At 42.9% G+C, this 24,366-nt stretch overlaps 1 protein-coding gene across 1 annotated transcript in view; it reads left to right on the forward strand.

Moving 5' to 3' along the window:
• The window catches only part of OXSR1 (oxidative stress responsive kinase 1), a 100,518-nt gene extending 76,529 nt beyond the window's left edge, over positions 1–23,989 (forward strand). The window contains exons 7-18 of the mRNA XM_065629256.1: positions 783–884; positions 3,745–3,878; positions 6,614–6,662; positions 9,192–9,257; positions 9,504–9,626; positions 13,458–13,493; positions 15,073–15,228; positions 18,042–18,115; positions 19,067–19,119; positions 19,484–19,552; positions 20,331–20,395; positions 21,325–23,989. Of these exons, the coding sequence (XP_065485328.1) occupies positions 783–884; positions 3,745–3,878; positions 6,614–6,662; positions 9,192–9,257; positions 9,504–9,626; positions 13,458–13,493; positions 15,073–15,228; positions 18,042–18,115; positions 19,067–19,119; positions 19,484–19,552; positions 20,331–20,395; positions 21,325–21,399 (1,002 nt within the window). The 3' untranslated portion in view covers positions 21,400–23,989. The remainder of the gene's footprint in view (positions 1–782; positions 885–3,744; positions 3,879–6,613; positions 6,663–9,191; positions 9,258–9,503; positions 9,627–13,457; positions 13,494–15,072; positions 15,229–18,041; positions 18,116–19,066; positions 19,120–19,483; positions 19,553–20,330; positions 20,396–21,324) is intronic.
• The last annotated feature ends 377 nt before the right edge of the window (positions 23,990–24,366 follow it).

The following is a 24,366-nucleotide window of genomic DNA, read 5'->3' on the forward strand; positions in this document are numbered from 1 at the left end:
TCAATATTCATTTTTCCATAGTCTAGCGAGAAGAAATACAAACCATTCCAAGCAGCCAAAATGCTTTGATTTTTGTAGCCGCTCATGAAGTCAGTACATAATGTCTCTCCTCTGCAGCAGAGAAAGCAAGTGCCAAAATATTACCTAATGATAGTGAGGAAATAACTGCTTTGGCATATGAAATATTTTTTCCTGTGCATGAGAGGAAGTAAACGCTATAAATTTTCCTGAACAAGCCTGTGTTTAATGTCAAGTGCAGAAGCTACTATTAATTAGTGGAGGGAAATATTAGTCTGCAGACAGCAATGAGGGGCTTTTTACTGAGCTGGTGTGGACCAAAGTTTCAGGATTGAGCATGTTTGCAGTCAGATTGATTAAGTGGTTGACTAAAAGTGTAGTGAGGCATATGTCCTGAGGGAATAACCGTCCATCTATTAAATAGGAGAGTTTCATTAGGCTGTTTAATGACTCTCTGTGTAGAAGTTGGAGCCTGGGTTAACCCAATGCCCCTTTGTTTTACACGTGGAGAGCTTTATGGCAGAGCAGTCCCTATTGTGCATTCCTCGACCATCATTTTCAGCAGATTATGATTTCTAAAACACCTCTTTGAAGGTATGAGGAACCGGGTGGAGAGCAGAAAGTGTCCTCTCCATCTCTTTAACGCTATAGTGCTGGTCTTTCTAAATTCGAGAGGAAAGGGAGAAAGGACGTGTAATAGGCTAAAGAAAGGGATTGTAGTGTAGGCTACTGGGGGCACACGCTAAAATCCTCTCATTTTTCAGGTCAGAGGATACGATTTCAAGGCAGACATCTGGAGCTTTGGGATCACCGCTATCGAACTGGCCACAGGGGCAGCTCCTTACCATAAATACCCACCGATGAAGGTGAGCAGGTCTCCAGATACTTGTGCGAGATAAAGGATCAGTGTGTTCTCTGGGTGTTTCCAAGAATTTGGCCAGCGTGCTTTGTTGGAGAGTTTATCCTCTCCGCTTGCACTTGTTGATCACGACGTTCTTGGATTTTTCTGAAGTCACCTTTTAAAAATACGTCACTTAATCGGTATTGTCTGAAATTGCGCAGTTCTTACTTATATCCTGAGTCTCTCCAGGGTCACCATTTTTGAGGGAAGTGCTATGTGTTTTTATCCTGGAGCGTCTGAAGGCAGTAGATGTTTTTAGGGCTATAAATAATGATTCAGAACCTGTTATCTGGCATCCAATGATGCTCGGATGGCAAACCATTCCTTTACCTGCGCTGATAATCCTTCTTGAAACCTCTCCTGTTACCAGTTATCCAAAAGAATGTCTTATTTTGTTTAATGCCAACATAGTGCTGTCAATCACTGAAGCAGTAGAAAGTACCACATCAGTATGAAATGGTGAGGTATCAGCAACATTAATATTTCATTGAAATTGAGGTGGAGGAATTGTTCCTGTTTAAACACTGATGCTTCAAAAATCTTTTTGAAGTATCTTGAACTTTAGAACGCCTTATAGTTTGGCTAACTTTCCCTATTTCCTGACTCTTGAACTAGGAGCTACTTCCAACATGCTGCTCTTTCAGAGGGTCTGTGTCCTGAAGTTGACGGAGTCAACCCCATCAGTTGAGGTCTGAAGCATCTAGTCCTACAGAGCTTTGAGATTTTCCTCCTTAGCCCCTTCGAGGTCTGATGGAACCCCGTCTCAGTCACAAAACTTTCAGTCCCTTCCGCATTTCCCATCCTCTTCTATTCCCAGGATGCTCCCTCAGATCAAACAGGAGAGGATGGAGAACCCGTTCTAACCTTTATGGTTAGACTAGTTACCTGGGGTATGAGACCTATGGGTGCCAAGTCCCTCAATTTTAGGTGTATCATGGAGCAAGTTTTCCTTTTCTGAGTCTTCTACCTGCTGGAGTGCTGGGCGAGGTGGGTGTCACCTCTTCAGGACTGGGGTGCGTCCCCTCTCACCCCGCAATTACAATAGCGTCTGGGAATCACAGAATCATTTCAGTTGGAAGAGATCCTCAGGATCATCAAGTCCAACCATAACCTAACTCTAGCACTAAACCATGTCCCTAAGAACCTCATCTATGTGTTTTTTAAACCCCTCCAGGGATGGTGACTCCACCACTGCCCTGGGCAGCCTGTTCCAATGCCCGACAACCCTTTCCGGGAAGAATTTTTTCCCAATATCCAAACTAAACCTCCCCTGGCGCAACTTGAGGCCATTTCCTCTCATCCTATCACTTGCTCGTTAGAACAGGCACATCCATGTATCGCTTTAAATGCCAGGATTTTGCACTGGTTTAACTCTCGCAGAACAGAATTAATTTTAAGATCTGTCACCTCTGTGCAGGGACTGTCGAGTAGCCGAGTGGTTTAGAAATGCCACTAAAGTTGGTATAATACCATATCAGTGACTGTGGCAGAGCAGTGAGGAGTTCAGGGAAATGTGTAGCTGATTTAGCTGTTGCGGTTTTCACTGAGGCTTCTTTCTGTGCTGCGATTATCTGGTAGCGTTTTGCAGTAGCTCCTGCAAGCAGTACTTCCATTTATTGTGTTTGGAATGCATGGGCTTTAGCTTTGAATACGAAGATGCCCTATTTAGTATCGTGTGTTGTCGTATAGTAGATAAAATTATGAGTCTCTGATTCTATTAGGTATGGGTTCCAGTCGTGCAGCCTGCAAGAGGACTCCTGTGTTTTATTTATTGAATGTAATTGCGTTTCCCCGCAGATTAGTTCTGTTATGCAGCAAAATGCCCCATGCATTAAGTGACCCTCCGAGGAGAAGGGGAAAAAAGCAGGGAATTCTGTCAGGGACTATATAATTTTAGGTAGATTGATGGGCTCTTGCTGCCCTAAGCAATCTAGCTCTTGAAAGCTATTTAAATGTGCTCTGTGCTGCTTCCTTTTCTAAAAATAGATATTCGTCTGTATGTAGGTGACAAGTGAAAATGGAAATGAGTAATTTTCTTCCTTCAGAATATCTGAGTGATGTGAAGGAAATAATCAGTTTGGCTTGATGGGTGCTAGTGTGAGAAATGTCTTCACCCCCTGTCACATTGGTACATGGAAGTGAACCCTCGTATTTTTTTATGTTGCCCTTCTGCCTTTGCATTAATTTGATTTCTAGATAAGAAATACCTGCAGGGAGATCTAAACAGAGCCTTGGAATCAAATACCTTGCACAACTGCTTGTCTCAGATGAGAAAGACTGGGAGAAGTTCTGCTCCACTTACACCTGTAATCACACCAAACAGACTTGAAAGCAAATCCCAACCTTGTGTTTGGCCCCGGGATTGCACCGTGGGCCAGGAGGTGTGATGGAAAACAGGAGCATAAATTGTTGGATATAAATTAGCCTGGCTTCCCATGGAAAGGAGGTGGAGGTAACTCTAAGTCCTGTGCAAATCTTGAACCTCTCAGCTGACAGTCAGAATTTGCAGAGGTGGAAAAGTTTTAAAAATCATCATTTCTAGAAAGTTAGTGAGTGTGGGGAGCAGAGGGAAGAGGAGAGACGCTGAAACTGTCTTGAGAAGATGGTAGGTGAGTTTTTGCTGTCTGGCAGATGTGAGGAGATGGTCAAAACTATAAGAAACTTCATTCTAAGCTCAGGCTACCCTCAGAGAACCGTTGTAATGAAACAGTCCTCGTTGACTCAGATACGTCATGAAAATGCTTGTCTAAAATACAGCATTCCCAAGATCAGTCTCTAACAAAGACCAAGAAAAATCGCATTGCCAATAGACGTAATTCTTTCAGGTTTTAATGCTGACGCTACAGAATGATCCTCCATCTTTGGAAACCGGTGTGCAAGATAAGGAGATGCTGAAGAAGTATGGGAAATCATTTAGGAAGATGATTTCATCGTGCCTACAAAAAGACCCCGAGAAAAGGTAAGAACACCAAAATAAATTAAAACCAAACAACAGCAGAAAAACCTAAACCAAACCCACAAAACTCATTGTATTCCATATATTTTCAAGCTGGTAGACGCTCTGCCCCTCCAGCCTCTCAGTCGCAATGAACACAGCAATCTCGCTGTGTGGCAGCAAGTTCTCTTGGCTGTCTTTATTTTTAAGGATAAATGTCTGGCGTTGTGCGTGGCCGCTCGGGTTAATGAGGGTGCATCCCAGTCCGCTGCGTGTGGCGCCGTCCTCCCCCTCGCCACCTCCAGCAGGTGACTGCAGTTCATGTTTTGTTCCCTGACAAAACTGCTCTGTGTTTATAAATCAGAAAAGTACACATTGGGCAATATGTGTTTATTCGTGAAGCTTCATAAATAAGCATTTAAAATTTGCCAGTGCAAAGAAGGCTTTCAGTGTAGTTTTGACTTGCTTAATTATAAGCAATATTTGGTTTGGGAGGGGAAATCAGGAAAAACACCGGCAAATTTTACCGGTGTGTTTTCATCAATACAGATTGCTTAAGTGACCTGACGACACTTTTAGTCTTCCTTGTAATAGTAACTTGACTACTCAGTGGTGTTAGAAATACCACTGAGGGGTTGGTCCGTGTGTTGTGGTTCTCAGGATATCATTATATTATCTTACGGAATAGTTCAAAGCCGCATGAGGGTCTGGCTGTCTATGGCAGTTTAAAACCCAGAGCTTGTCACATCGGAGAGCTCAGGTGAGTTTTTGTGGAGGACGGTCATTGCATTTGCCAGTCTCAGTGAAGCTGTTTAAAGGAGCGTTTGTCCTGCATTAAAAAGCGCTTCTTAAAATGCAAAGGTAAAGAAACAAGCATTCCCATGGGTTGTTTTTTATACCTCTTAGTTTTCTTTTTTTCTTCTCAGTAAGCAAACTAATTACAGAATCACAGCCTGGTTGGGGTGGGAAGGGACCTCTGGAGATCATCCAGTCCAACCCACCTGCTAAAGCAGGGTCACCAGAGCAGATCGCACAGGATCATGTCCAGGTGGGTTTGAATGTCTCCAGAGAAGGAGACTCCACAGCCTCTCTGGGCAGCCTGGTCCAGGGCTCTGGCACCTCACAGGAAAGAAGTTTCTCCTCATATTCAGATGGAACCTCCTGTGTTTCAGTCTGTGCCCGTTGCCCCTCATGCTGTCGTTGGGCACCACTGAACAGAGTCTGGTCCATCTTCTTGACACCCACCCTGGAGATATTTATAAACATTGATGAGATCCCCTCTCAGCTTGTCTTCTCCAGGCTGAACAGTCCCAGCTCTCTCAGTTTCTCCTCATAAGAAAGGTGCTCCAGACCCCTCAGCATCTTCGTAGCCTCCGCTGGACTCTGTCCAGTAATTCCTTGTCCTTCTTAAACTGGGGATCCCAGAACTGGACACAGAACTCCAGATGCGGCCTCACCAGGGCAGAGTATCGGGGGAGGAACAACCTCCGTCAACGTGCTGGCCACACTTTTCCTAATGCACCCCAGATACCATTGGTCTTCTTGGCCACAAGGGCACATCACTTGGCTCATGGTCAACCTTCCAGTTCTGGAAAGGAAAGAGTCCATTCATAAAATAATAATAATGAAGACATTTTTCTGTTCCCTTTTGTGATGAATCCAGGAACAAAAGCTTCTGAGGTGTCAGGAGATGGGATCTCTTCTAACGAGCTTTACACTTCAAATGCTTAATGAAACCAGTGGAGTGCTTGATACATGCTGATAGCAGGGTTTTTGTTGCTGTTTGTTTTTTTTTCTTCCCAGCACGATGTCTTTTCTCCTTTCTACCTTATCCCTGCAGGTTAGAGTGTGTGCTGATCAGAATTAAACATAATCACTTTGAATCATTGTCCCCTTCTCTCAACCACCACCAACAGCCACAGTCGTCATCCTGCTGTGGGAACAGGAGCCTGGCCCCTAATGAACAACTTACACAATCCGATGTACTTATGCATATTATATGGGTTCTCAAAGAGGAGAATTTACTGCAATTGTTTTTTAATTATTTCTGGGGCTCCCTTGCAGTAAGTCGTTTTTTTTTTTTTTGGTGTAGTAGCATAGTCTGAGATGAAGTAAACCCTGTGATAAATGGCCTTTGCACGTCGTTAATTAAACTCTGTTACTATTTAAGCGGAGTTTGCAGTGTGGGAAATGCCATCAGCTGGTAGTTTCTCATGTACACCTTAGTCTTCAGAAAGGTCTTTCTAAACCGACAAAGGAATATCTTCTATTTTCCAGTATTTATCCTAAAGTCTAACTTAAAGGGGAAAATAGCTTGTACTCGTTCCTTTTCTGTTAGACCAAGACTGATTGTCCCGTCTCTGTTTAATAGAATTAATTACACGTATATAATGAAGTGTCTCTGAAATAGCTGTTACTTGCACATGGAGAGTACTGCGCTCCTGTAGGTGATGAGCCTTTGTTTCAGTTTTGAGCAAATTGTTTCTGCGATCCTGTCAGACTGAGTCCAGGGCTCAAGTTCAACGTCAAAAAGGGAGCAATGCCCCCCCTCAAATTATTCACTGCTTTTGATCAGAATACACAGAGTGCTTAGAAGACTACTGGTGTAAAAATTACTTGGAATACATTTATTTTTAGGGGAATTGTGCAGGAGAAACCGATACCCTTATGAGATGCCATGTTGCAACAACCTGGAAGACACTGTTGTGGTGAAAGGGAATGTTTATAATTGGTTTTTTTTTACATGTTTTTATTGACAGACCGACAGCAGCAGAACTCTTAAGACACAAATTTTTCACAAAAGCAAAGGTAAGAAAACCCTTCCTAAATGGATCTGTGGAGAGAGGGAGCTTGTCAGAAGGATGATGGGTTTGGTGACAGCTTTGCTGGCATGAGCGTGGGCTGTTTTGCTTAGGCCTGGCCTAACTGAGCGGGTTGAATGGGTCATTGTGAACAAACAGAATAAAACCCCTCTTCTGTACCTCCCCGTGTGTGCTGCTATTAAGAGAAATTATCTAGCAATTCTTGAGCATTTAAATGTCTTTCAGTGGCTTTTGGGGTTTTTTTCTGCTCTTGTAATGGTGCCATTCTGGCTCTGGCTCCAACTGTAAAGGTCTCTGTGGCAGTAAATGTAACTTATATTTTAGTAAACTCTATAATCAGTCTGTATGCGAAGCAGTGAATGAAGCCCACTGTGCAGAGGGCTGCCTAAAACTGTTTCACCCTGTGTTGCCTTATGGAAAGTGAAGATCTTGTGATACAAAATAGTAGGAAACTCCCATTTCTAGCCTGGAAGTGAACTGCCAGTGAGCATTTATGTAATTACTGCCTGGATATTAGCACATATACAATGTGCCAGGTCTTGTCGGGGGAGACAGACAGAAATAATGCAGGGGATAAATTATATTTTCATGGGAATGAGGAAATGTTTCTGCCTGCTTAATTTTTTTCTGTGGCATGTTTGTGATCAGAATACATGGGTTTTATAGCAGAACACAGATTAAACTGTCAAAAAGATATCTGGGATAGCACAGCAGCATCACCAATTAATCAAAGTAGTTTTCAGCTCCCAGATTAAGAAGCTTAAATGGAATTGGCCACATCTGGGTATCTGTACAGAGCTGGATGTTCTACTAAAGTTGGTAGAGATCTAACAGGTGCCACTAAGGAATTCTAGAGAGTGATCCAGTTTATGAAATGCAGGACTTTGCTTTAGGGCAAGTTTAATTGATGCCTGGGCCCTTGACAGTATTAACTGGGTTTTCATTGTCCATAATGGGATTTTAGGCAACTGAATAGTCCTCATCTGTCCACTGGTGTGGACACTTGGTGTCCAAAGTGACAAGATGGTTTACATATTGCTGACCTTTCTCCGTTTGGTTATACGAGTTTCTGGTTCATGTTGTACTTCATTGTGTGTAAAATCTCCTTCATGCTTTCATTAAGCTGCCGCAGAGTAACATATTAGCATATGTGGTGGTAGAAAATTAACATTATTGTAAATGAGGCAATACTTAACCCAGCACCCAAAGTGAAAATGTGTCGCTTAACGTTCGGTGGTAAATTACTTTCATACATCAGCCACTGCCAAACTGAGAGCTGTAACTTGAGGACAGAAGAATCCAATTTCTGTACGTCTATATTGAACCGTATCTATAAATACAGCCTATGCTGTGCAACGATATGTTGCTGAGAGCCGCTCATCAGGAAGCGACAGCGTTTGTCTGGAGGCTTTCCATCCTACCTGCAAGAAACCATCACGGGGAAGTTCTGGGAGCACTTAAGGGGCAGAGATGATGGGAATATCCAGCATTACCGGTGTGGTGGGAAATACCCATTGCCAGTGCGAGGGTGCTCGCCTGGGCTGCATCCCCCCCAGCCAGCGGCTGCGCTCTGTACTCAAGCAGTTGGAAAATTGCACCCCCAGCAGCCAACATGTTAACCAGTCCAAAACAGCTTGCTGAAGAGGAAATTTAAGACAGTAAAGCGTTGCAGCCATTTCCCAATATTTAATCCGTTGTGATCACCGCAAGGGGTGCTGGTTTTAAACTAAAGGAGGGGAGATTCAAGCTGGACATGAAGAACGAATTTTTGACACTGAGAGTGGTGAAACACTGGCCCAGGTTGGCCAGAGAGGTGGCGGATGCCCCATCCCTGGAGACATCCCAGGCCAGGCTGGATGGGGCTCTGAGCAACCTGAGCTGGTGCAGATGTCCCTGCTCATGGCAGGGGTGGCACTGGATGAGCTTTGAAGGCCCCTCCAACCCAAACTATTCTATGATTCTGTGATCCATTTGCTTCCTCTCTAAACACCACATGCTGTACTTTTTTTCAGCCACTTCTGTTGCCCTAATTCCCGAGTCTGATTACTCCAGTATGTAGATGTTCCTACATCCTGGCCTGCCTGACATCTGAGATTTGCCTTTTGACAGTTGGACTGGCATAAATTTAGAGGCAAGATAAAGCAAAGTGGCTGGATCCAGGTGGTGTAGTATCTGGGAATGGAAGAATGCCAAATATCGCAGCATCTGATACCCTGCTGGGACATAATAAGTATAAAGGCACGTTCCCCAGTAAATCAGACAGAATACTATACAACTCCTCAGTTGTTAATTCCATATCACTTTGCATAGGGAAAATGCTACCGCTGGCTTAAAAAAGGTATTTAGGATGAAACATCATGTACTGTAGTCCAAAGGAAGAAAGTAGTTTAATATCTTTGGGGAATGGGGATGAAACATGCAATACACTTTCTGCTAGAAATAGCTTAATAGTTTATCGGAAAGAATGAAAGGGCGTTTTCAGCAATGCAAATCTTTGGCATTTTTTCTTTTGCAGAATAAAGAATTTTTGCAAGAGAAGATGTTGCAAAGAGCACCAACGATGTCTGAAAGATCCAGAAAGGTACTGAAAACCTCCTGGGCTCTTGCTGTTACAGTCATACTAGGTTTTTTTTTTTAGGCTTGTGTTCACATTTTCAATGAGTGTTGTTGCATTTTCTAGATACAGCACTAGGCATTTCAATAAAGTATTTAAACACCCTGGCAGACATTGCAAGCTGAAGATGCTCTTGTGCTGTTTCTTCTAAAAGAGATCCACTGTAGGAACTGTCTGCTTGACGTATCAGCTCTGTGTCTTTGTGCTGGGCAGGTCCGTCGAGTCCCCGGTTCCAGTGGACGTCTTCATAAGACTGAAGATGGTGGCTGGGAATGGAGTGACGATGAGTTAGATGAAGAAAGTGAGGAAGGCAGAGCAGCAATTTCACAGCTCAGGGTGGGTCCTCAAACTCCGATAGCTTTACTGTCTCTGTTTTCTTTTCCAACCATGGTATGTTTTAATATCCCTGGGAAGCATCTGGCCTTTTGAAAGTATGATATATATTAAATTATAATCCCTCTCCTTGAGTTTGAAGCCAAACAGACTAGAAGTTGCATCAATCTCTGGTTGAAGAGATTGTCTTGATCTCTTCTCTGTCATCGGCTGGTCTCATTCAGGGATGCTGAGCGTAATTTAGAATGCGAATTCAGATTGTCTGCTCCCAGCTCAGCACACCCATTCACTTGAGCTGGGATGTTGTCTTCGTTTTTAAGGGTGCTGACTGTTCGAGATGCTTTCTTCTGGAAGTGTCAGGAGAGCTTTTGTCCTGCTGCCCTCTCCAGGATGGAGCTGAAATCCATAGGGCCTGTGCTTATGGCTGATATCAGAAATGCACAGGGCCTGGTTCTGTCACACCAGTTACACTGAAATCCATCAGTTCTGTTAGAAAATGTTATGGCGTCCCTGAAGTTCAGCGTTCAAAAATCCTCCAAAAAACACCACCTCCCCCTCTCTCAACACATGCACAAAAACCCGAAACACAGAGGAGTAATGAATAGTCATCAACTGAAAGATTACAATAAATTTCCAGATTGTCTTCTTCCAGTGTGGGTTTTGGCTGGAATGGCTTACCTGTTCCCTTTTCACTACAGCAGGTACCCTGAAGTGGACTGTGCATTTTAATCATTCTGTAATTGAATTAGTGAGACAGTGAAGGATTTTTAGAGGAAGTTTTTCAATATGAAAGAAAAAAAACAGCAGTATTGGTTTGAGGCATTTATCCCTTTGCAGCTTTTCTCATTTCTCTTTCATTGCTTTTCCTTCTACTGATGCTCTGTATAGACACTTAAATGTTAAAAACAAGTTTTTGCATCTTTTTGACGTCCTTTGAATACCTGAGTTTTCAAAGGCCTCTCTTGATGTAGTAATTTCATACTTTGTGGCAACAACTATTGTGACTTTCTGAAGTTATATCCATCTTCATGTTACATGGTCAAGGAGGATCTGTTGGTACCAGGTGGATAGTACTGAAATTCTTGATCCTTTATAACCTGAAATCTTCTGAATTCCTTCTGTAGGTTAAAATATAATCAAACACAGGCTGTAAATTCCACCTGCCTATAGTCCTTCTGCCATTTTAACTAAGTTGTAAGATAGAATAACTTACAATAACTATGTGTCACCTTTTATTCCTGTCTATGGCAGAGGGGTTGGATGAGATGGACCTTTAAAAGTCATTTCCAACCCAAACCATTCTGTGATTCCAGCTGTACCTGTGTTTTCTTGCTGTCAGCCTTAAAATAAAAGAACGGCTTGCAGATCGACTTAATTTGCTAAAATGCTTCAGTATTATCCTGCATAAAAGGTTCCACCTTTTTCCACTTTACAGAAAAAATGGGGTGAATTTAATATGTACAAATGTATATTTTACAAGTGTCTTGCTAGGACTGCACCTGAAAGCAGACAAGTATTTCTCACAAACAACCAGAAATATCTGCCTGGTTCATTGAATAAGCTGACTTGCTGGCCTCATGTCACCTTTTGGATATAAAGACTTACTGAACTTCTTTGCTCTTGGTATTTAAAACCTTGAATTTAAATTAGAGCAATTGTGCTATGTGGACTTTAAATCATTCACCTTCTGTTACTCAATAAATCTGTGCGGTGACACGTGCTGGGTCATGTTTCACTAGTTACTCACATCGTCTCTGATTACACAAGCAAAAGTAAGTTAGAACAAATAGATTTTAGCACATCCCCAAAGTCATCCTCTTTGTGCCTTAATTAGGTAAATGTCTTTTAATGTTTGTCCTATTTCTGTCCATGTTTTTCCTCCGTTTACTTCTGTTTGCCGTTTATCTGGGTTAGTCGTTAGCTGTGGGGTCAGTGTTTCCATACTTGTCTGTATGGTGTCGCCCACACTCTAATCTTTCAGACAAGCTCTTTTTGAGTTATTCCTTGAGGCATCTGGATGCTTTTGGACATGAGCGCTGTGGCCTGCAGATGTGGAGCGGGGTTGTTTATCTCTGGGAGAAATGCCACGTTTTTCATCTTGTCTGGTAACTGTCAAGGGAAGGCTCAACATCTGAGATGGATTTCAGGTTTTACCTTTCCAGCTGAGTCACTTTTTTCTTGACACTGTCTTCACATAGTCACTGTGAAGGAACTGTTCCTTCTCCTCCTCTCCAGAGGACGTTTTGTAATTTGCTGTTCTAAGAATAAGAGCTTGTGCTTTCTCTCATGAGAGGCCTCTGGGTCATTTTTCCCATGAACTGGGCACTGCTGAGGGTGCACCTTGAATCCTGGGGTCAGTTTTGAGCCCCACATGACCAGAAAGCCCTTGATGTGCTGGAGCGAGTTGAGAGAAGGGAACAGAATTGGGGAAGGGGCTGGAGCACAAGTGTGATGGGAGCGGCTGAGGGACCTGGGGGGTTCAGCTGGAGAACAGGAGCTGAGGGGAGACCTTCTGATCTCTGAACTGCCTGAAAGGAGCTTGGAGCGTGGAGGGGTTGGTCTCTTCTCCCAAGGAACAAGTGATAGGATGAGAGGAAATGGCCTCAAGTTGTGCCAGGGAAGGTTTAGATTGGATATTAGGAAAAAATTCTTCCTGGACTGGGTTGTCAGGCATTGGAACAGGCTGCCCAGGGCAGTGGTGGAGTCACCATCCCTGGAGGGGTTTAAAAGCTGCGTAGATGAGGTTCTTGGGGACGTGGTTTAGTGCCAGAGTTTGGTTAATGGTTGGACTCAATGATCTTGAGGGTCTTTTCCAACCACAATGATTCTATATGTTACAAATCACTCTGATCTGCATTGGTTAAGTTAGTGGCATTGGTTAAAGTGAAGATAGTGGCATGATGAGACTTACGTCCTTCTGTCAAACCTGTACTGCCCTAATCACCACCTGTCTTCTAGACCATGGTGAGGAGAAGGAACATCTGTTTTGTTAATCCCAGCATGGTCCAAGGTGTCCCACCTATCTCCACATGGCAATTGGAGCTGTTAGGAGTCAAGGCTTCCAGCTCTCTTATTTGCAGGGCTTTCCAGGAGTACTCAGCAATTCCTTCCTGCTCATGTGAAATAGCTAATGAATGTTATCTTCATTTTACTGATAAGCAAAGATGAGTCACATTCTTTGCCTGCACTTTCCCTCCATTCCACTGATCTTTGTTTCGCTGCTGAACTTGCATACAGCTCTCAGTTTTCTGATTTCTAATGCAGAGTCCAATGGTGAGAACAGGTGAGAGATGTCCTCTATGAAACAACACAGTAACACTGATTTCTTTTCTGTTTTTTGTTTTGTTTTTTTTCTTTTTTCCAAGGTTTTGTATGGTTTAAGCAAGTCAGTTTGCAAACTAGTTCCCTAAGTATACAAATTCCAGCAGAATTCAGGAAGACAGATTAGTGTGGCTTATCTTTCTTTCTGCAAGACTTCGGTAGCTTAAAATGGATTTTGCCATACTGGTGCACAAGTAATTTGATCCAATCTTCAAGAGTACTGGATTTTACTAAGGGTTAACACTGACAGCAGCTTAGGGTGTTATATGCCACTGGGTAAATACCAACTGTGCAAGTTCTGAAACACGACTGTGTGTTTCTGGATGGTGTGCCGTGATTAGGTTCCCAACAAATTGTGTGGTGTCCCGTTTTATTGTGCATATTAATACATATATGTAAATCGAAAGCAATTACGTAGATTTCATATGTTCAGTATGGTTCTGACAAATCTTTCTAGTCAAATGTTTCTTTATTTAGGCAATGACAGCCTTTTCTGTTGTGTTTTTTTTTCAGTCTCCCAGAGTGAAAGAACCTGTACAGAATTCAGAGGTAAGTTATAGTTGCAAATGGCTTCCCAAAATGACTCCTAGTTATTGCTGTTGTTTCAAGGATCATATTTTTGTTAACCTTTGAAAACAATATTGTGTCAAGTAGAAGCTGGTATCTGCTCGAAAGCCTCCCTTTAAAAGGAATCATTGGCTGTGTAATGCCAAGAGGTCTTCCTTAAAAAAACAACACATGCACAACCCCAAAACAGAAACCAAAAATATAAGAACCAGAACCAGCAGCAACAAACCAACAAAAACAATAAACAAACAAAACTCACACAACTTTAAAATGTGTGTTTTGCATAGTCTGATTCACTGGTTTGGAACCTATGCTCAGAAGTGGGAAATAAACCTGTAGTAGTATTTGATAGCAAACAAAATTTCAATTGCACTTTGTAATCTGCCTTCAGTTCTGTCCTGTGTTTCTTATATTAGGAATATTAGTATATCTTTCAGTGATAGAGACTGCTTATCTTCTAGAGATTGTGCTATGTCTTTCTTTTCCTTACCTGCGTGGCAAGATAAACAGAGCAGTCTCATAGAAGTTAATCTTGGGTTAGGCTGTCCTGCTCTTCCTTCGTCTGTTTCCAAGGATTGATTATAAAGCGAGATCTGAAGAAAGACTACGGTTCTGGCACTGTAATTTGACAGAAACTCTAAACTCAAAAAGCTGAAAACTAGAATCCCTTTGGGATCAGTTTCCCCATTCTGATACATCTCTCAGTATATATTGTGGTTTGGAGGTCTGCTGCCAGATTTTCAATATTCAAGGTGATTTATATTTCCTACAACTTAATGGAATAAGTCAAAGGGCACACTGAAGTGCCATCAAGCTTACAGTTCTTTGGCTACCATGCCAAAATCCATTTCTCCATTCTGAATAACACAAGAGGTAAAAAAGGTTAAACTTTCATTTAGCTCCTTTTCCCCACCCCCAAATTATTTTTTTTGCAGAGGACTAACTTTAAGTCCAATCCTAAACATTCTTGTCTTGTGTGTTTTGAAGAAATTAAGCTCTGAATTCACTTTTCAATTGAATGTCCAGATTGGTCTCTGACATTTGTTTTACAAATGGATAAATTATCGATGATTATCTTAATACTTTGCTAGGCTGTGTTCTCTGAAAAGAACTACAAGTCGAAGCAGAGTTGCTCTGCTCTGACTGCATGGCTATTTGAAAATATAAGTAGGATCTGGATTCCGAGAAGGGGGAACTAAAGGATAAGGTGCTCTCGTCCCAGCTGGGATGTGGTCTGTGTGCATCCAGCTTTGGTGGCTGCACAGAGTGTAATTTTTGCCCAAGATCCACAGTCGTGCAACTATCTTGGCTTCTTATCCCTCATTACTGGTGAGTAAAACTTAAAAATATCAGGGCAGAAGGGGTCCCTGGATGTGAGGAAGCATTAAAACCCTTGAACACCAACGCAGGACCAGCGTTAGTGTCCTGGATGCCTGGAAATGCCCTCGGCGTTGAACTTCTCAGAGCGATTTATGTGGCGTACGAGCGCTTTTTGGAAAGCTGGTGCTTGAGTCAGAGCTCTTGAGTTCCTTTTCTCATTAAACCACCTTTTTTCTTGCAGCTGTTCCCATCAGCTGAACCTCCAGGTCCTTCACTCAATGCTCCAGCACAGGCACCTACTCAACTACCTCAGGCTGCAGGACAAGCACCTGCACAACCTCAAACTGCTGTACCTCCCCCCAGCCAGGCTCCACCAGCGGCCCCGGCAGCAGCCCAGGTAACATCAGAAACCTTCGTACCAGCTTTCAGCTTCGCGCTTTGTTCCGTTCAAGACGTGCTAAAATGATCTAAAGCCGTGAAAGCTGCTTTTCTGGAGTCACCCTAGTGCTGCTGCTTACACAGAAGTGACAGCTGGGTTAGTGTCTTGCAAAAGGGAGTCATTGTGGGGCCAGCAGTTCTTCGATTGTATTCTGTGGGTGAGCAGTGACTTTTGCTGCTGTTCAGGGAGTGGAACCTCCTGAAGCACAGGAGATTCCATCTAAACATGAGGAGAATCTTCTTTCCTTTGAGGTGCCAGAGCCCTGGACCAGGCTGCCCAGAGAGGGTGTGGAGTCTCCTTCTCTGGAGACATTCAAACCCACCTGGACACATTCCTGTGTGATCTGCTCTGGTGACCCTGCTTTAGCAGGTGGGTTGGACTGGATGATCTCCAGAGGTCCCTTCCAACCCCAACCAGCCTGTGGTTCTGTGTACTCTGCTTTGAGGCAAGGTAAAAGATAAGAAAAAAGGAGAATCCTATTTAAATAGCAGCTGCTTGTTCTTTGTTTAAGGCCCAGCAGAAACAGGCTCTGATTATGTCTCTCAGTGTCATTTGAATCTATGGGGTAAGAGTGGAGAGAAAAGTGAGATGAAGAAACTATAACGTGCAAGTTCTCCAGACTTCAGAAGAGAGACAGGAGGCCTAGGTTACAACTGTCAGCAGTCAAAAATTGTGGAGAAACTCCATCTTTGGGAAACTCTGAACCTTGTGGTGTTTTTATACACTTCCGTTTCAAGCAGAAAGGGGAGAATGGACCTTTGAGGGGAAGCACAGTGAATGTGAAAGCTTGACAAGTTTGTATTTAATTCTTAGCTACATCACCCCAAGATGTAAGATATAGACCAGGCAGGCAGGTGTGACAAAGTCAGGGAAGTGCTCTGACTCGTGTTAAAAGAGCAAAATGGCCAACCTAAATCATTACTGAGGTACTTGGAACATTTCTTGTGGTTTGCTGAAGTGAAGCACTGCAGAGTTTGCCAGACTCCCGAATGACAGCACCTCTTTTTTTGTTAAAGACACTAATATTCATATTTGTTGGTGGGGAGAAGCCGTCACTGTTGGATGGGGCCAAGTTACCAGTCACGCTTTGGCAGACACAAAGGGAAAGGATTTGGCAGTGTTGGTTAGAAAAATAACTCTTAGACTTATTCCTTCCTAGAAATGTTTTATTATTTTTCTTTTAAAGAATGTGGAAAGATACATATATCACTTCGCTGCAGTCAGCTCGTGTTCCTCTTTACGAAACCGTTCAAGACAGAGCTTTAGTCATTAAATGAAAGTAGGAGAGTCGGGCTCTGACACATTCTTGGCTACATTAAAATTAACTTTAATACTTAAATCAAACCCCTTCAAATCTCCTGAAAAAGGGCCAGTGTTTAATCCCTTGATTTGATGCAGCGGCTGAACCACCAGCAGCAGTGAAGGCCAGGGCTCTGTTGGGTAAATTGAAGCAGCGGTGTTGGCCTCAATGAAAATGTTTTGATTTGCACTTTGATTTGCGCTAGCAGAGTATCTTGCTCCCTCCCACTAGTGCCCAATAGCTTATTTGTTGGCAGCTTGTCCTCAGGTGAACTTCATACCTTTGTCAATGTGTTCTTCCTTATAGCTCCTTTTCGTCAATGTGTTCTTTATCGTCCCTTTTTGTCAATATGTTCTTCTTTATAGCTCTTTTACTGCTCTTCGTATCAGTGTGATTTTCTTTATAGCTCTTCTCGGGTTATTGTAGCTCATTGGTTACTGTTTTGCGGACCTCTGGTCTTGTCTATGAGCCCTTGTTTGTTTTCACTGACCTGGTAAAGCTTTCAGCTTCAACAGAAACAAGATTGCGATCAGAAGCCCCGAGCTGCATCGCTGACACACAACTACCTACAAATGGAGTAAAATACTAGTCTTAAAGGGCTATTGTTTTTTTTTTACTCTCATGAAGAAGCAAATGATCTAGATTAAAAAGCTTGGTCAAGACTTCTAGGCTTAAATTCTCAGCCTAGCGTGGTGTTTGTCTTGTTAGTGCAGATTTAAAATCCCTGGCTCAGCATGTGCAGTACAGATAACTTCTGCAGTGCAAGAGTGACTGACCCTTTTCTGTTTCGTTTGTTTTTTTTTTTTTTGGTGGAGATTGATTAACAACTAGCCCTTGACTTGGAAGTAAAAGTGCTATAAAGACAGACGCCTCCTGGGTCTGTCCTGCTGGAAATCTGCTGCTGACAAATATAAAATGCTGTGATTACAGCTTCCCATAATTACTCAGAAGTTACTTAGAAGTGAAAATAGGCAGCTATGAAATTGCTGCTAGATGCCCTTAAAGCCTTTGATTTTACAAAAAAAAAGTAGCTGAGAGTATATGCTAATCTGCCAATTAAATTGTTTCATACGTACTCCTCACAATTGCATCAGGTTTTTAAATCAGATGTTCAGAGCACGGATAAAAACACAGAGGTCTTGAAGCTGTCATGAATGCCTAAAAACCTTAAGTCTTGACACAAAGCGAGCAGTCTCTTTACATTTAGCACTTCTGAATTCTCTAGCAATTTTGGCATTTCTCGAAGTTGTGTAGCTTTTACTCTTTTCAAGACAATTGCAGAGAACCTCCTGGGTTACTATTTAAGTGTGAAGTTCTCCTGTTTCACTGTCGTCTTTTTCACTGTAATGTCAGGATTCCAATGAGGAGCTAAACTTTTATTTGTATTTGTAGTGCTTCAAGGTTGTCTGTAGATTTAAAACCAGAGAAAGGAATAATTAATATGTTTTAAAATGATGTAATCCTGTTGCAGGCCCCACCTGCCCCTGCTGCAGCTCCGGTACAGGAAGATACAAAAGTCCCCATCAGCCTTGTACTAAGGTTAAGGTAAGGACACAAAACTGACCCATTCTGTCCAAGTGAGTTTTTGTAGGAAGGGACAGCGGAAGATTTCTGTAGTGCACCTTGCCAAGTGCTTTTTCATTAAAAGAGTGGTGGTTATGTGCTGTTTGTCAGCCTGGATTTCATCTGCCCTTCTGAAAATGGGAGCCAGAAAAGCACTTTATAATGGCATAGTTTGAGTTGGAAGGGACCTTCAAAGGTCGTCACTTCTTCAGTTTGGCAAGAGCTGTAGATTGAGAGAGGTTTTGATATTTGTATAAATACTCCCAAATTTTAACATGGTGGGAAGGAAGGATTATCTGGGTTCCCTAAGGGGATCAGGGATCCAGGGGTTCTGGCCTCCTCTGGACCATCTTACTCTTCAGGCACAAGTTCAGTCTTCAGCCACTTCTGAAAGTGAAGAGCTTTTACCCAATTCAAGGCAGAGATTTTGGTCTGCGTCGCTAGAAATAGGCAGAAAACGGACTGCTGGCACATTCTGCTGTCAATCATTACACATATTGACGTTTCTCACTGAAGGAACCTGCCTCTCATCTCTGTAGGCACCTTGAGTTTTGGTAGGCGTTGGCCTGGGATTTCTGAGCATCACCTCCCAGTCCTCCCTGGCCAGATGTGTGCATCTGCAGTGACCAAGTGCCTCCTTCCTCTGAAGGGTGTGCTCCAAGGATCTGTCTGCTGACAGATACGAGTTGCTGAGACAGTGAAACAACGTGGCCTTGTACCAGAGAGGTGGCACTTGGCTTGTCCTAGACTTCAAGCCACTTGGGTTGAGAGGCAGAATGTGCCCAAGTGATTAGTTTCTGCCTTGGAAGGTGAAGGGTGCAATGAATTCACTTCTCCTCACAGAGTGATTATTCAATGACAGCACTTTCTTTTGGGCACCCAGCAGTGCAACGAAATGGTCTCTTCTATCTAAAAATTCTCTTCTCTCCACAGGAATTCAAAAAAAGAGCTCAACGATATTCGATTTGAATTCACCCCAGGGAGAGGTGAGCTGGGGGGAGATTCCAGTGTGTGGAGGGGTTTCGGGCGTAGGGGAGATTTTGTTTGTGCAGTTGTGTGTATGGGACACCCTGGACGAGTGCCTGTCTGCAGTGGGTGGGCTTGGAGCTCTTGTAAAACTGTTCATGGATGTGACCAAAGTGCAGCCCTTCGATGAATTCCAGCTCGGAGTTTGACAGCAGAGCTCAAACCTGCCTGACTGCATCTGGTTCGCACCTTAATATCTGTCTTATGTGAACGACACTTTTGCTGTTTGGTTTGTACAAGCTCCTTTAGATTTTTGTGTGACACCTTCGTGGAGTGGACAATTTCTACTATGTGCCGACCATCTCTTGGGTTTCTCTCCAACAGATACTGCTGATGGTGTGTCTCAAGAACTCATTTCAGCAGGTCTTGTTGACGGCAGAGATCTGGTAATAGGTAATTAATATTTTTTTTTCTACTCATTTCAGTGTTTTTTTTCCATGTTTAAAATGACCTGGTTGATGAGTACTAGGAAAATTTGCTGTGACCTTGGTTCTCTACCCCAACAGCTCTACAAAACTCTCAATTCTGCTGGCAGTTCTGTGCCAGTACATTTAGGCAACCCCTAGTCCACAAGAATATGAAGTAGCTGCAGACATTTATGAATTATGAATGCATTAGCTAAATCAGTCTCCTCCGACATACATATGTTACCAAATTGCTGCACAAGCCCGTATGACTTGTGGGTCCTGCACAGGAGAGGTCTGGGTGTTGTGTGGATATGAACAGTTAGATGAACAGCTGCCTCTAGCAACAGTTTGCTAAATAAATGTGTCCTGTGCAGCAGGGAAGACTTTTAAACTCTCACCACTGCCAGTGTATTTAGACTACAGCAAACAAAACTGTTCCTTACACATAGGCCACAACATTTGGAAAGGCTGCTAGTGCAGAATTAACTAATTTCCAGGTGCAGTTGGGCAATTTATTACTACTAATCCTACCACATCTAGGAAAAAATAACTACCTCTGAAAAAGCAGTATAATAACAAACAACAGCATTTTCAGAGTTTAAACCTTTAGATTTAAATAGTGATCTTAACTGAAACCTAAACTTTTTATCCTTTTTAAAAGTTCAAAGTTTGCTGGGTAATAGAAAGAGGCATAATGAGCTTGGGATGTTTTTTTCCTAGCCTCTCCTAATATTTGCCCTTTTTCTTTGTGTGTGTGATTTCAGTTGCAGCCAATCTGCAGAAAATTGTGGAAGAGCCGCAAGCAAACAGATCTGTCACTTTCAAACTGGTATTTATTCCTGTTCCCTCATTGAACGAGCTGTCGCTTGCAAAGAGAAGGCATCCTGTATAGGTGCCTGTGGTGTCTGCTGTAGGAATCTAATATATACACTCTAAATCCGACCTTCTTGCCCCAAATTTCGTACTGGTTGTGTAACAGTGGGCAGTGCGGGCTCCCTGCTTGTGTCCTCTGAGCAGCACCCGGGTTAAATAACTGTGAGATGATGTGTTAATACAAACATGCCCTTATCCTGGCTGATAAGAATATCAAAATGTTACAAAAGTCTATTGTCTCCATATCCTAAACGGAGTCTATTTTCTGGCCTTGGGACACAGACTTGCCCAGAGATTGCAGAAATACTTCAGGGCAGGTAAGTGGGCTACGAAATGCTACAGACTCCTTTCTTGGAGGACAAGAACGGGGAGGGTCCAAATACATTGTCTCTGAGGAGGAAATGAGAAAATGAAGGGGGGGAACAAAAGAAGAGTAGGGGGCAAAAGAAGAGAGCCAAAACTAAGAGAAGATAGGTCAGGAGAGGAGAAAGAATGGCAGATGAATCCTTCAGACATGGTGAAATTCAAGTAGTAAGAGTGGCAAAGGTGTAACCGGTTTGTTGGTAGTGAAGCTGTGTTGTTATTTTTTTACTCTTTCTGTAAGGAGTTTTCACTTGTTTTGCCCCACTTAGTGCACGTAGCCCTAGTCAGAGCAGGCATTGGTAAAACTTCAGTCCTAGCCTTTCCTAGCTTCAAAAAAAGGCAAAAAAAAAAGTGCTCAATTTTAACTTTGGGTGATGCCAGCTGCAGAACACAGTGCGAAGCTGTCCTGTGACAGTTCCCTCCCCAGATCGTATCTGATCCACCTTGTTGTGATAACATACAGTGTATATCGGAGGGCAGAGCGTGCGTGTCGCTATTGGATCTCTGTTCCTTGTGTTTCAGGCATCTGGTGTCGAAGGCTCCGATATTCCCGATGATGGCAAACTTATAGGATTTGCACAGCTCAGCATCAGCTAAACAATGGTCCCAGGAGATGTTTCCCAACTGAGAACCCACATGTGCATATTTGTAATGCTTCTGTTAGCCTAAAATAAAAGAAAAAAAAAAAAACAAACCACTACTGCCAAAGAATTGAACTACAGCCCCTTTCCTAGAAGCTTTAACATTTTCCTTAATAGGAACATGTACCTTCCTGAAATTACCGATGGTGTTTACACCTTTTGTAAACAACTCTCATGTTTTTTGTATCTGTCATCTCAAACATGCAGCTCCAACACATCATTGCCTGCATGTTCATTTTATTATTGCCTTACTTTAAAGAAAAATACTACTGAGTACGAAGCAGGGGGTTCCACTGCTCTAATGATCATGCCTAAATGTTTGCTTACATGTGGTTTCATTTTTTTTTTCACTTGCTATTTTTGCACAACTTTTAATACTGAACGGATCTTTTGTTCTTTACCTGCTTCTCCTTCCATCCGAAACACCAATGTACATGTTGTTTGGGTCACCTGGAGTGCTGAGAAATCTGCTTCTCTTCGGCTGTGTTTTCTAAAACTGCTGGTTTGAACCTGAGCAAGCCAAGTCTTACCCCGCGGGAGGGAAAGCCGCCTTCCCTTGTGCTTGTGTTTTTGAGAAGTTCCTTGACTTTGAGGTGTTAGAAGTCAGCTTCCCTTTGTAAACTGCCTTATTTTTTTTTTATTACTATTATTTTACTATTTCGGTTCTCTCCACATGAGTGCCAGGCGTGGCATGAGGGCTGAACCTTTTAATTCACGTTAAGCAGTCCTTCCTCAAAACGTCTTTCATTCTGCATCTTAGATGTAGCCTGTTCGTGCAAGCAGAAGCAATGAGGCATCGCAGGCTGGAAACTGGTCTTTCGGATGATCAGCAAAACACTTGTGGGCCGAGGGAGAGGAGATCTGTGTCATTGTGTTGGCAAAAGACACACTTGGAACTGTTCACAAAACCCAGTCTGTGATGCCCGGCTGTGCGAGTCCTCCTGACGTGTTCCCCAGTCCCTTTGCAAACTGGTACCCGTGGAACTACCCCTGTCGTGTTTTACAGCAATAAAGAGTCGCCAGTAGAGCGGTAGTACTGGGCAAGCGGGCGCCGGGCTGTGTCCTTCCTGCACTAATCGCTTGGGCCATCAGCCTTCTCGTCAGTCCGAGCCTCGACGTTTGATCAGGATGTCACTGAAACCCCGTCACACACACGTATTTAGCTTTTATTTCTATTATGTGGTGTTGAATTTGAGTTTCTACGTGAATAATATAAATTATACTCTGAGTTTGATAAGAGACACTTGTAATGCAATATGTGAATAATGGTTTTGATTTTTTTTTTTTTCCCTACTGTTTCACAGTTGGCCTTTGTAACTGCTATTGGCTCTGGAGTGTTTTCTACACAGCAATTGTAAGCCTGTAATTTAACACACAGATGGAAACATGTTTGGTTTCCATCAGCCACGAACAATGCAGAAGCAGAGTGTTAAAGCAGAATGACTGGGTTCAATTAGGACTTTTAAAAATTTCCAAGTCTTCAGATGAACAATCTGCATTTATACGTTGTTCTTTATGAGCAGCTGTGGAAACTTCCTGAATTGTGCATGTTCTTTTTATACCACCCTTGTTGTTTTTAGCCCCCGGGGTGGATATTTGGTATATCCCCATGGGCTATTTGCAGCCCTGTGGGTGGTGAGTGTGAAGGAGAGGAGAATGGAGGGTTTTGGGGCTCAGAGCACCCCAGGGTGCTGAGCAGATGCTCTCAAGAGCCCCGGGAGCTGGTGCTTGACACCAGCAAGTTGGTGGTGGTTGGGTTTGGCCAAGCATGTCCATGTGGCACCTCCAGCACTTTCTCCTATTGTTTGACACAAAGCGTTCACCACGGCTTCCCCCATCCACCTCTTGACTTGGGAAGAGCAGGTTGGACCTCGATTGGCACGTTCCCCTCTGCTCCACACAGATGTGTTGGAAACCTTTAGGATACGGAGACAAGGTAGTCTTGGTACAGTATTATTTTTCCCTTCTGCCTCGTGCCGTGGGGACCTCTTCGTTCGTTTGTGTACTGGTGCTGAGAAAAGGTAGGGCTCGAACTGCTCAAATGGAACAATTCTGCATCTATTTATTTATTCCCCACCTTCTCCAAGCCGGGCCTTAGAGAGCTTGAGCTCACACTAACCCAAGGCTCCTTAGTTCTTTAATGGAGAAAATTGAGTAAGGAAGAAATGGTTTTTTACCCTATAGATCTCCAGATGGTTTGGATAGGGATCCAAAATATTTACTTGAGTTATTACAGTGCTAGACAACTGTCTTTTTCTGATGTTCCAGTAAGTGCCAATGCTATTCATAATTGTTTTCCAATGTCATTAAGAATTTGGTTTTTGTGCAAATTTCTGATCTGAACCTGGAAGCAGGTGGTAATTTTAAGTTAGTTCCTACTTTTAAGGACAGTGCTCTGTTAATGAAAACGGATCCTCTTCACAACTTTGGTGTATTGTAGATTATAATGAAAGATGTAAAATATTCAGGCTTTTTTTCCTTTTTTGGACTTTGTATTTTACTGCATGTCTCTAATTTTTAATCAATAAAGAACAAATTGTCCATTGGCATGGGTTTGGTGTGTGGTTTCCGTGTCATTGGGTTGGATGGTGCATGTTATTGCTCTCTGCAGCTGCCTGAAAGGAGCTTGGAGCATGGAGGGGGTTGGTCTCTTCTCCCAAGTAACAAGCGATAGGACAAGAGGAAATGGCCTCAGGTTGTGCCAGGGAAGGTTTAGATTGGATATTGGGAAAAATTTCTTCATGGAAAAGGGCTGTCGGGCATTGGAACAGGCTGCCCAGGGCAGTGGTGGAGTCACCATCCCTGGAGGGGTTTAAAAGCTGCATAGATGAGGTTCTTAGGGACATGGATTAGAGGTGGACTTGGCAGTGTTAAGTTCATGGTTGGACTTAATGATCTTAAAGGTCTTTTCCAACCAAAATGA

Source organism: Caloenas nicobarica, chromosome 2, assembly GCF_036013445.1.
Source record: "Caloenas nicobarica isolate bCalNic1 chromosome 2, bCalNic1.hap1, whole genome shotgun sequence".
NCBI classification, from domain to species: domain Eukaryota; kingdom Metazoa; phylum Chordata; class Aves; order Columbiformes; family Columbidae; genus Caloenas; species Caloenas nicobarica.